The 11,607-nt window shown below is 38.5% G+C and overlaps 2 protein-coding genes across 6 annotated transcripts; both read right to left on the bottom strand.

The window, feature by feature from the left end:
- Positions 1-71: 71 nt before the first annotated feature.
- On the bottom strand, positions 72-4,366 carry tiprl (TIP41, TOR signaling pathway regulator-like (S. cerevisiae)). Of its 3 annotated transcripts, none has more exons than XM_036989852.1 (8): positions 4,239-4,366; positions 3,504-3,631; positions 2,984-3,163; positions 2,695-2,794; positions 1,699-1,830; positions 1,334-1,429; positions 1,084-1,161; positions 72-901 (listed from the first exon to the last, which is right to left on the bottom strand). In XM_036989852.1, the coding sequence occupies exons 2-8, from the start codon at positions 3,626-3,628 to the stop codon at positions 770-772; spliced, it is 843 nt and encodes a 280-aa protein (XP_036845747.1). In that variant the 5' UTR covers positions 3,629-3,631; positions 4,239-4,366; the 3' UTR covers positions 72-769. The 3 variants fall into 3 exon arrangements, 2 of the variants coding, with proteins under 2 accessions (XP_036845747.1, XP_021473365.1); XM_021617690.2 differs by having other exon boundaries at positions 1,084-1,146; XR_002474961.2 differs by having other exon boundaries at positions 630-901; positions 1,084-1,146; positions 1,290-1,429.
- Positions 4,367-6,002: 1,636 nt separating this feature from the next.
- LOC110533459 (natural cytotoxicity triggering receptor 3 ligand 1) lies at positions 6,003-10,795 on the bottom strand. Of its 3 annotated transcripts, none has more exons than XM_036989851.1 (6): positions 10,594-10,795; positions 9,185-9,242; positions 8,399-8,749; positions 7,919-8,218; positions 7,107-7,202; positions 6,003-6,578 (listed from the first exon to the last, which is right to left on the bottom strand). In XM_036989851.1, exons 2-6 carry the CDS (start codon positions 9,240-9,242, stop codon positions 6,442-6,444), a joined length of 942 nt encoding a protein of 313 aa, XP_036845746.1. In that variant the 5' UTR covers positions 10,594-10,795; the 3' UTR covers positions 6,003-6,441. The 3 variants fall into 3 exon arrangements, with proteins under 3 accessions (XP_036845746.1, XP_036845745.1, XP_021473363.2); XM_036989850.1 differs by lacking the exon at positions 10,594-10,795 and adding an exon at positions 9,777-9,912 and having other exon boundaries at positions 6,003-6,539; XM_021617688.2 differs by lacking the exon at positions 10,594-10,795 and adding an exon at positions 9,777-9,912 and having other exon boundaries at positions 6,004-6,578.
- Positions 10,796-11,607: the final 812 nt, after the last annotated feature.

The raw sequence follows: 11,607 nt of genomic DNA, 5'->3' as shown, positions 1-11,607 counted from the left end.
GATTCATGTCTCGAGTGTGGATTATTTCCAAATTGTATTCAATACAGAAATGATACGCAACCACTACAATGAATGTTTGCATGTTAAGGCTAAAGACTTTTATTAGTTGACATTTATCTTGAATACAATAAAACAAGCAGAGCTGAGCAGGTTCTGTAAGGAGACCGTTCTAATTACAACAGCTAGCTAGAACAAAATCTTAGTTTGAAAAGGGGGAAAGGTAGGGAGATGTCATTGAAGTGAGATGCACAAGAGGGGCTCCTCGACTTCTGCAGTGAGCTCTCCTCTAATCAAGATCCAATGTCCAGTAAAAGATTAAACACATACAAAAAGTTAATTTATTTACACATTGGCTCTTTCAACATTTTGATAACATGAGGAATGGATCTCTATAATAGCTATCTCTGTGATAGCACAACATTCAAATATCAGACTACTTTATGTGGAATTCAACAAACCCATTATGTGGAGTTCTAATAGAAAAGACGCAATTATCACAATTTTCCGACCAAAATATTTACGTTGAGGAAATGTGAAATAACACTAAAAATAAGAGGCCACTTGAAAATGCCAAAATGAAGTTCCATTAACTGTTGTTTTTCCTGTGTATGGAGGGAGGCAGGTGCAGTGTTTTGGTAAAAAAAAAAAAATAATGTATTTCTTTGTAGAGCGGAGGGAGGATGAACTCTGCCTTGGTTGGCAGACGCTCATCTTAAGTCCAGGCAGGAGAGAATTTGATGTCCAATCACAGGACCCAGCCTGCTCTCCATCACTGGGGGGCCTCTGTGTCCCCTGGATGGGGGCCTGTCTCAGGGAGCTCCAACTTCTCGCACTCGGTCAACTTCAAAGTTAAGTGCTGGGCAATCTCGTTGGGGTCAGTATACAGAGCAGCAGGGACGTTCTGGAAGGCAAAGAGAGAGAAACTAAATGCCGTTGTCTTTTCTAGATATTGCCATTGACTAATTGTTCTCCATTTACAATAGTGGTATGATTGCATCAGCTGCACAGTGACATATACACATCACTGCACAATGCTGACTTCCGCTACACATGTACTTTTCAAACAGAGAAGAAAAATCTCACCTTCAATTCTGAAATTTTGCTTTCCCGAGTGCTAAACTCTCTGATCATGTAATTCTTTCCAGTCTGTAAAGAAAACCTCTGTAAGCGATTAGTCATTTCATAAGTAGGCATAACCATTATGTAGTTGAAGTTACATAGAAGGAAATGGACATCACTAAAGTTATCCACAGAATTTGATTCCAATGCATATCCATTCTGGTGGTTACCGTTAATCGATTGCCATTTCCCAGGAAAGCCCAGTCACACTTGCCTCGTGATAGAGCCGCGTGTCATTTATCCGGATCAGAACTCCATCCACCCGCAGGAAGAACCGCAGAAGCAGGAAGAAACTGGTGGGCATCACTCTCTGTATCACACACAAGTGGGTACGAAGGGAGTAAGTCATTCTTCAAAATCTCCTCAGAACAAATTAATCTGTCTCTCAAAGATGCAAGCGTTTAAGAAAATCCATTAAACATAAGTACTATAGGTGAATATAAAAAGCATTTTTTATTCCTGGTCTTACAGCCCCCGCAAGGACATGTCCTTTGGTGCTTGTCACACAGCCACAGACATCATATGGGGCGAATGTGCATCATCATAAAGTGTCAGTTCCTGTCTGAAAGTGGCACTCACTATTTTGACGCTGATCATGGACACGCCGTGGTCGTGAAGCTCGTCCTCAAACAGCAGCACGTCATCGAAGAACATGATCTGTTCTCGCGCCTTCAGCTTCTCCATGTCGATGCGCTCCAACGTTTCTGTCGCCTGATGGAATAAAGAGTGATTTATTAGTGCAAAAACCTTAGCAAAAAACTAAACGTTTTGCAACTGAATTTTTTTTTATTGGACACATTCAGGTAGGTAGGTCTCTCGTTGTTTCGGCATGTTTGCCTCAATTTGATTCCTAATGAATAAGGCAATTGACAGCTTGAGATAAGTTAATGAATATTATGCCTATGTGAAAGAAACATTGCATTCCAGGCGGACTACATTGCAGTTGTTGCATTGCATCAGCCGATGGTTGTGTTCCACATCATTGACGGTGCAGTCAGGCATCAGACTGATATACCATATGGTGTGGTTAGTTGATATGTTAATCACCGATAGATCTGGCAGGAGTTTGCAATATAGACGACCTGAAACGCAGCCAATGACTTGGGGGTGAATCCTATCTTCCACTTACAGTACCAGTCAACAGTTTGGACACACCTACTCATTCAAGGTTTTAATTATTTTTTTTATATATTTGAACCTGTGCTGTGAGGAAAATGCATTCCAGGTGACTACCTCATGAAGCAAAGGGTGGCTACTTGGAAGCATCTCAAATAAAATATTTTGATTTGTTTAACTTTTTTGGTTACTACATGATACCATGTGTTATTTCATAGTTTTGATGTTGTCACTATTACTCTACAATGTAGAAAATAGTACAAATTAAGAAAAACCCTGTAATGAGTAAGTGTCCAAACCTTTGACCGGTACTGTATGTCAAATATACATTTAGTCATGTATCAATGTGAGACTAAGTTCAATTTTGACTTAAATTCAAATTAAGATTTGCCCCTTATTTTGTAATGTGTTTGTTTGGGATATTGTATTGTATCCAGTGTGAACTGAAAGGCCTTTCACCCTCATCTGCTGGTCCTCTCCTAACAAAGTGCCTCTGTAGTCTGTGGTATATGTCCAGTCGTAGTGTTTCACAGCCTCTTTGGAGTGTTCAGAATCGGCCCTGGGAATACAACCACACGACAACAGTCTCAGATCCATTCTCCATAACGGGACTGGTAATTGACTGATTATTCAACACTTTTTATCGAAAAAATTTAAAAATGCCATTTTTTGTTGTATTTATTTTACAAGCATATAGACAATGAAGGTGGATATTGTTATCACAGTGGTATTATGATAGTGGTTGTACCTGCTCTCTTGCCATTCCTGTGCACAGGCCACTTTCACAGAGTCCTGCATGTTGTTGACCCTCTTGAGGGCATCGATGGCATTAAACTCAATGCCATAGCCGTCTGTGTGCTGAATGCGTAGAACGTTGTCCCCAAACAGCATCTCTGGGAGTGAGGGCATGTGCATCTCCTCCCCTAACCTGGGACAAAACCAACCTCAATGTAGCTAGCCAAGTAAGTTGACAATATTTATTTGACCTTTATTTAACTAGGCAAGTCAGTTAAGAACAAATTCTTATTTTCAATGATGGCCTAGGAACTGTGGGTTAACTGCCTGCTCAGGGGCAGAACGACAGATGTGTACCTTGTCAGCTCGGGGATTTGAACTTGCAACCATTTTGGTTACTAGTCTTTAAAGTAAGACCAAGTCGATAAACAAGCTCCCCAATGTAGATTAAACCTTAAGAATACTAAACAGACAACATTAAAGAAAACGTTTAGTCTGACACAAAAATCGGCAAAATACTTGGACCAGGTTACCGTTCAATGTCCTTAGACTTCATAATGTGGGTTTTTGCTGCAGTCACTTTCCATGGTCCGAATATGAAGTCTTGCTTACTGCTCTTAAACCCATGGGTCATCATGGCTGACAAATTGGCCAACATCAACTGCAAATACAGTCAAACACCAAGCCCATCAGAGACATAAGTAAATAAACAGTACATGCAAGTACAGAATACATTGCATATCGACCACTGCAGAACTGTAGATAGTTGAGTACGTTCAGCCCTCAGAAATGACCTAGCAATCCAATGTCTTTATTGGCGAGTTGTAAAAGTAGTTATCTAGTTAGCTAGGATATATATGGTTAGCTATAACAAGATAATTATACCCGCTGTACAGGCTTGCTAGTTAGCTAGTAACTTTGCTATCCTACCTAACTAGCTATTGTAACATTCAACGTTATATAAAATCCGAAGCAGGTAGCTGACAAAACACCCAAACGTGTTTATGGAATAGGTGTCGACAATGCAATAACTAGAGTATGCATTCCACAACCTTATTTATCTAGCTAAAGTAGCTAACTGAGCCTCCGGATGTTAGTGACAAGCTGGCTGTTTCAGCATCACTTCAATCATCATCACACACACTTGTCATCTTAACTTCATTACTAATGGATATACATCCAACATCAATACCCTACTGACAAGAGACTTCATGGAAATAGAAATCAAAGATTCAATATAAAATAAATCTAAAAGTTAATCCACTTACTCCAGTATTTTGATTGTCAGCTAACGTCCATGAAAGAGAGAGCTTCACAAAAAGCTTCCGACGTACTTTTCATTCTACTATTATATGGTTCCGTATCCAGTAATCCTGTAAATTTGCACAAAATATACAGTGGCGCAAAAAAGTATTTAGTCAGCCACCAATTGTGCAAGTTCTCCCACTTAAAAAGATGAGAGAGGCTTGTAATTTTCATCATAGGTACACTTCATCTATGACAGACAAAATGAGAGAAAAAAATTCCAGAAAATCACATTGTAGGATTTTTTATTTATTTATTTGCAAATTATGGTGGAAAATAAGTATTTGGTCACCTACAAACAAGCAAGATTTCTGGCTCTCACAGACCTGTAACTTCTTCTTTAAGAGGCTCCTCTGTCCTCCACTCGTTACCTGTATTAATGGCACCTGTTTGAACTTGTTATCAGTATAAAATACACCTGTCCACAACCTCAAACCTCACACTCCAAACTCCACTATGGCCAAGACCAAAGAGCTGTCAAAGAACACCAGAAACAAAATTGTAGACCTGCACCAGGCTGGGAAGACTGAATCTGCAATAGGTAAGCAGCTTGGTTTGAAGAAATCAACTGTAGGAGCAATTATTAGGAAATGGAAGACATACAAGACCACTCAAGACCCGTCTGAAGTTTGCTAGAGAGCATTTGGATGATCCAGAAGAAGATTGGGAGAATGTCATATGGTCAGATGAAATCAAAATATAACTTTTTGGTTGCATCCAAAGAACACCATACCTACTGTGAAGCATGGGGGTGGAAACATCATGCTTTGGGGCTGTTTTTCTGCAAAGGGACCAGGACGACTGATCCGTGTAAAGGAAAGAATGAATGGGGCCATGTATCGTGAGATTTTGAGTGAAAACCTTCTTCCATCAGCAAGGGCATTGAAGATGAAACGTGGCTGGGTCTTTCAGCATGACAATGATCCCAAACACACCACCCGGGCAACGAAGGAGTGGCTTCATAAGAAGCATTTCAAGGTCCTGGAGTGGCCTAGCCAGTCTCCAGATCTCAACCCCATAGAAAATCTTTGGAGGGAGTTGAAAGTCTGTGTTGCCCAGCAACAGCCCCAAAACATCACTGCTCTAGAGGAGATCTGCATGGAGGAATGGGCCAAAATACCAGCAACAGTGTGTGAAAAGACTTACAGAAAACATTTAACCTCTATCATTGCCAACAAAGGGTATATAACAAAGCATTGAGATAAACTTTTGTTATTGACCAAATCCTTATTTTCCACCATCATTTGCAAATAAATTCATTAAAAATCCTACAATGTGATTTTCAGGATTTTTTCCCTCATTTTGTCTGTCATAGTTGAAGTGTACCTATGATGAAAATTACAGGCCTCTCTCATCTTTTTAAGTGGGAGAACTTGCCAAATTGTTGGCTGACTAAATACTTTTTTGCCCCACTGTATATATTGCTTTGTTGCTACATGTCCTAAATGTATGATAGTATGCTGTGTTTATACAAGTTGCTCTCTAAGGGAGGTCTCCATCAAAAATACATTTCACAGAAATAAAATGTAATATGTTTTTTAATGGCATATCATTTTTTTAAATTTTATTTTATTTCACCTTTATTTAACCAGGTAGGCTAGTTACAACTGCGACCTGGCCAAGATAAAGCAAAATAGTGCGACACAAACAACAACACAAGAGTTACACATGGAATAAACAAAACATACAGCCAATAACACAATAGAGAAAATGTAGGGGTAGCCAGGTGGAAAGCATGGCCAGCTGTAGAAAAATGCTTATTGAAATTCTCAATTTTCATGGATTTATCAGTGGTGACAGTGTTTCCTAGCCTCCGTGCAGTGGGCAGCTGGGAGGAGGAATTGTACTGGGCTGCTACCCAGACATAGAGAGACTATTACTGGTATCAATGACAGTCATCATTGGATTATCTGAGATTAACATAATCAGAGGCATTACAGTATGGAGAACCATTCAACATCAAATTGATTTTATGCACATCATTAGAATAGATAGCCTACAAGCAAATTTATATTTTTTCATTCCCCAGTCAAGTGTCCCAAACATGGTGATTCTGAGAAAGTCCTACATGATTCATCTGCAGCTAGGATCCCATCCTAGGATTTGGTACATCAGGTGGTACTGTCTATGGCCCTATTGGTACAGTACTGCTTGTTGATCCCTTGTCTATGTTGGTACAGCAGTGGAGAGAGTGATTGGATGATGGTCTCCCAGTGTTGAGTAGATGATGTTCTCAGTCACGGAGGAGACAGTGTGGACAGGTTCTTGGGATTTTCCAAGAAGAAAAAGGTGTTTGACTCTCTCTGGATAAAAATCAATGTGACATTGATCAACTGGACCAAATGCACTGTAACAAAATATGTTCGATTGGGAAATATGTCACAAATAATTCCCCTAGAAAAAACCCGACTCCCAAACATTACTGTATGTTTATGACTTGTACTATAATTGGAAATGTGCACTAATAGTTAACAATTTTTAGTGTTTTCTAATGCATTACACATCTAGTGCTTGATACTTAGAGATGCACTCTAAAACTCTTGTATCATTTCAGCCAGTAGTTTGAAAGTGGTGCTCACGAGCCAACACAGGTCAGTTTTTTGTGTACTACGTCATCAAATTGTGTACTGCATCATACATTTTGTGTCATGTTGCGAATTTTGCAATTCGTATTATATCATAGGGATTTAGCAATTTGTGTGATGCTACAAACCTCATTCGTGCAATATGTTATGAATTTGTTGAGCTTAAAATTCCAGAGTGCATCTTTAATATATCATATCATGCTATCACGATGTCAAGCATGCGAAACAGAAAAGCTAATTACTCACTGAAATGTGTACACTTGATGATCATGATGATAAGGACCACTAGAATCAAGACTGCTCCAATGCTGACCACAATAAATGGCCAATGCACTGGGACACCTAAAAAATATCAGGAAAAGTGTGTGATGTTCATTAAATAATGAGAAAAATTATTGACATACAGTACCCCAAAACATAATTATTGCCAGAAAGAATAGAAGTTAGATCAGTATATTGAAAAATGGATCCACCATTCTCTTAGAATGGTGATTGAATGGTGGTGAGCTCCAAAAGTATAGGGACAGTAACACATTGGTTGTTGTTTTGGCTCTGTACTCCAGCACTTTCAATTTGAAATTATACAGTGAATATGAGGTTAAAGTGCAGACTGTCAGATTTAATCTGAGGTTATTTTCATCCATATTGGGTGAACCGTTTGAAACATAACCAAAACAAACAGCAAATGCATCCAACAAATTTGTAGAGTCACAAATTTGATGTAGTCTTTGTGTGATATGAATATGGGACCAAATACTTTATACTACTTGAATACACATGTAAGTGAATTTGTCCCAATATTTTTTGTCCTGTAAAATAGGGGGACAATGTACAAAAAGTGCTGTAATTTCTAACCAGATCATTTCAAATCCAAAGTGCTGGAGTACACAGCCAAAACCACAAAAATATGTCACTGTCCCAATACTTTTGGAGTACACTGTATCACAAGATATTATGGAAAAGTTGTGTAGACCACCAACATTATATTACATAGATATAGAAATCAACCGATTACATTGTCAACTAGCAATCCTGATTTATTAACACTTAGCTCTCACCATTGGACATGACTGTGTGATTGACAGTGATGGGATGGCTGAGGGAAGAGTGGTTGACCCAGCAGAGATAGAGGCCAGCCTGGCTGGGTCCTGAGGACAGAGGCAGGTAGGAGTGGACGGTGATGGAACCATCTGTGTTGACCTCTCTCTGCCTGTCTGAAAGTCTGGTGTTGAGGAGCTGACCATCTCTAAACCACACCTGCTCTATGGTCTTTGGGTAAAACCCCTGAGAGGAGCACAGCAACATGGGAAGTCCACTACTGGACTCCTTTACATCAGACACAGACACTGCAGGAGGGGCTGGATGCACAAACAGAAAGTTGCAGATGCAGAAATAAAAGTGTAAACAAAGAGTTTAAACTGTAGACAAATTATTTTCAATTTGGAGGCAACTAGCATTCACATACCATGTGATGACAGGGTCATAATGGTTTTACATGTAGATTGTAGTTCTATCAAGTATTTTCAGAGATCACTAACCTGTTACACAAATAGTTATGTTTTTTGAGAAAACTTGTGCGGGTGGAGGTGCAGCTCTTTTCACTTCACAAGAGTAAAGTCCAGAATCATTTATCTGTAGATTCATCAGTGAAAAGAAGATTTCTCTGGTCTCATTATTCCACTTAATTTGTATGCTTTCTTTACATGTCTTTGACACCAGACACTCTTGTCTGTTAAACTGACAAAAGCACAGCACCTCTGTTCCTTTTATAGTTACTGTAAATATTTCAATGTCATTGGGTAAATTGTGGGTGCAGTGGATCGTCACTGAATTTCCTTTGTGTAATATGACTGCTGTTGGATTTGGCAGTGTAGTTAGGTTCTGCAAACCTGTAGAAAAATAGATCAATGTTGATCAGTCTGAGAAAACAGGTGATTAACTGGTTCAGGTGGTGATACATATGACAATTGTAAAACTATTTTAAGCCACTTCACTTCCCAGCTCCATACTGGCTGGGACAAATGTATTAAGTCAATAAATGTAGGGTCGGTCTACTATATTTACCATAAGTGTAAAACCAAACAGCAAGTCTCTCAGTAATCACTTTTCATTTCAGTTCCATAATTTTCATATTTCAGTTGTAAAGGCACTGATTCTGTCTTATCCAATCATAAATTATAATTTGACCTACGATAGTCCACCCCCCACCCCTCCCCTTAGAACAAAACTGTACCTTAAGTGTCCACAGTTTTCATAGTAAGTGCAGTCTCTAAATGTATCATGTATCATGTATGAAGAGGTTTTGTCAAAGCATTTCACATTACCTGAGTGGAGACTCAGAAGCATTGCCAAATGCAGAACAGAAGAATAGAGCACCGACATCTGTTCCAAAAAGAGCAACGACAAAGATAAGACAGTTACTTAAACACAACATTTCAGTGGTTTTTCAACCTTCACATCCTGTGATTACAAGAGGTTCAGTACGTGAAGTGTGGCTTGTATCATACACTGAAAACATGCATGGAATGACAGAAATGTTTTTTGTGAAGTTTCCAAAATAACAAATACATTTTATTTTGAATGGTAGACATTAAAGTATGTTGAATATTGCAGTTCTATCGCAGTTTTTGTTGCAAGATTCTGACACAGAAGTGTGGAGTCTTGCGGACCTAAAGCATATGCAAGTCTCTCAGCGAATAGATTTAACAGAAGTTGAATACAAAAATCGTTCAAGAAGCATTCCGTTTACTCTCATATTTGACTGATTTTTCCATAGTGCAGTTAAAATAATAACATTTTTTACATTTAAATATACATTTTTTAATTAAGATGGAATGAACAAATCTGTTTGAATACACCATGTCTATTAGTTAAAGACACCTGCATCCAAATCCTCAAGATATGCACTGTACTTACGTCCTCTGTGTCGCTGTGTGAACCACTATAATTTATATCACCATTGCATCTCGTATCAATTTCCTCACAGCGCAGGTTCAATGAGTGTGAGTCTAGTGCTTCTGTGTTCAACATCTCATGTTAGCTGATTGGTGCTAGCTACCCTCTACCACACAACACGCCTTGAGTGACATTTACAGACCCATTTACAGACCCAATGTGATTTTTTCACCATTGGGTTTAACTACTGATAATGGTTTGACTTGTAGCCCAAGTTGTTGTTAGCATGGTGAATCCAGAATAAGCTATTTTCACTATTTTTCAATCAACATTAGTGAATGTAGCATTCATTCTGGATTCACCAGTCTAAGTTGTAGTTGTATTCTAAAATACACAAACATCCATATTAGCTTTAGAAATATCGTTCACATACTATAATAAAACATTGAAACAGTTTGCAACAGCATGCAGATACTCAGCCCATGGTCATATGGCGAATTGAAACAGAGAGTTCACAGCTCATGTGAATCTTTTTTTTTTTTTACACACTTAGTAATACTATGGTTTAACGCTTTTCATTACAGAGTTATCTTAAAGCTCTACTTTGGCAAGAAACATACAATAAAAACCTATTTAGAGAAGGCAAGTAAAATTGCAATAGTTAGCTAGGTGTTAAAAATAATTTTCAGATTAGAACTAGACCCAGAAAGAGTATCAGGTTATAATGGGCAGCTAGGTTTTAAGATTAGTTTTAAGATTTTGTCCAGCAAAACAAAATGTGAAAATTACCCACATGCATCACCACCTCTCCTCCAATTCTCACACTCTCTTATCCTACCTTTTAGATACTTTCTCTCTGACTTTGGTGAACAGAGGGGGACTTGAGAATGTATGAAGACTATGGCTAATGTCATGAAACTGTGAAACAAACTACCAGGTCAAAAAGCATACTGCAGTCAACGATGGAGAAAACTGCAGAAGTGGCCACAACATTACTGAGTGGTGGTTGTGAGAGGCTGCACCATAGTTGTTTTCAGTAAAGTAAAAGTAGACCACAGCATTGACAGCAATGTTGACACTGAAACAGGAAGTCAGAGTTGTTAAGCCTTTTCTGGCACAACCAATGCGTACTTACAAATAACTGAAAAGTCATGAATCTGCATGTGTAACGCAGATGAACAGTTCATTAAACCCATTTCCCGATTTTTTTTTTTGCAATACATGTTTACAGGATTGATATATTAGGTTAGACTTTTCATCTCCAAGTCAGAAAATATATATAATGCAAAGCTCATACAAAATAAGTCCTAAGCAGCAGTTGAGGACGTTACATTCATTGGCCCAAACACTCTTATAGAGTGATTCACACATGCACATTAAGGTTTTATGTCACATTAAAAATGACAGCAAGAGGAAAACGTTATATACAATGTAATTATATAACTGGCAACCATCCAATTTATGTGCAGAGTGAATGTAGGGTAGGAGTTTATGGGTGACTGTCAGATATATTAAATTACTATTTCTGTAGCTTGGACATGTTCAACTGAGCTAGCATTCAAGACACTCTGGTCCAATGTTTGATCGATTCAACAATACCTTGATCTGGGATAGTAAAGCATCACACAACAATACTACCATATTTGAAAATTGGCTAAAGGCTACAAATACCTATGAACTCAAATAAAAAGAGGAAAAAGGAGTGACAGTGAGATTTAAATGGTTTTGTTCTCATAAATGCATTGTTCCTGGATGGATGCAGTGGTCGCCTGTCTCTGTTGGGTTTGCATACTTAAACTGATGTTTTCAAACACCTTGTTGTTGTATGAGACTGAATCCCCTTTATCATTGG

Source organism: Oncorhynchus mykiss, chromosome 10, assembly GCF_013265735.2.
Source record: "Oncorhynchus mykiss isolate Arlee chromosome 10, USDA_OmykA_1.1, whole genome shotgun sequence".
Classification (NCBI taxonomy): domain Eukaryota; kingdom Metazoa; phylum Chordata; class Actinopteri; order Salmoniformes; family Salmonidae; genus Oncorhynchus; species Oncorhynchus mykiss.
The sequence above is the reverse complement of the archived record's forward strand: the minus strand, read 5'-3'. Positions and strand labels throughout refer to the sequence as shown.

Excerpts from the sequence above, each read along its gene's own strand:
- tiprl (XM_036989852.1), bottom strand. The coding sequence starts at position 3,628 with ATGTTGGCCAATTTGTCAGCCATGATGACCCATGGGTTTAAGAGCAGT. Across the intron at positions 2,795-2,983 it reads CAGGAATGGCAAGAGAGCAG|GGCCGATTCTGAACACTCCA; the intron begins GTACAACCACTA and ends TTGTATTCCCAG. Across the intron at positions 1,831-2,694 it reads GAGAGGACCAGCAGATGAGG|GCGACAGAAACGTTGGAGCG; the intron begins GTGAAAGGCCTT and ends TTATTCCATCAG.
- LOC110533459 (XM_021617688.2), bottom strand. The coding sequence starts at position 9,890 with ATGTTGAACACAGAAGCACTAGACTCACACTCATTGAACCTGCGCTGT. Across the intron at positions 8,219-8,398 it reads CATAACTATTTGTGTAACAG|CCCCTCCTGCAGTGTCTGTG; the intron begins GTTAGTGATCTC and ends TTGTGCATCCAG. Across the intron at positions 6,579-7,106 it reads CATCAAGTGTACACATTTCA|AGAGAGTCAAACACCTTTTT; the intron begins GTGAGTAATTAG and ends ATTTTTATCCAG.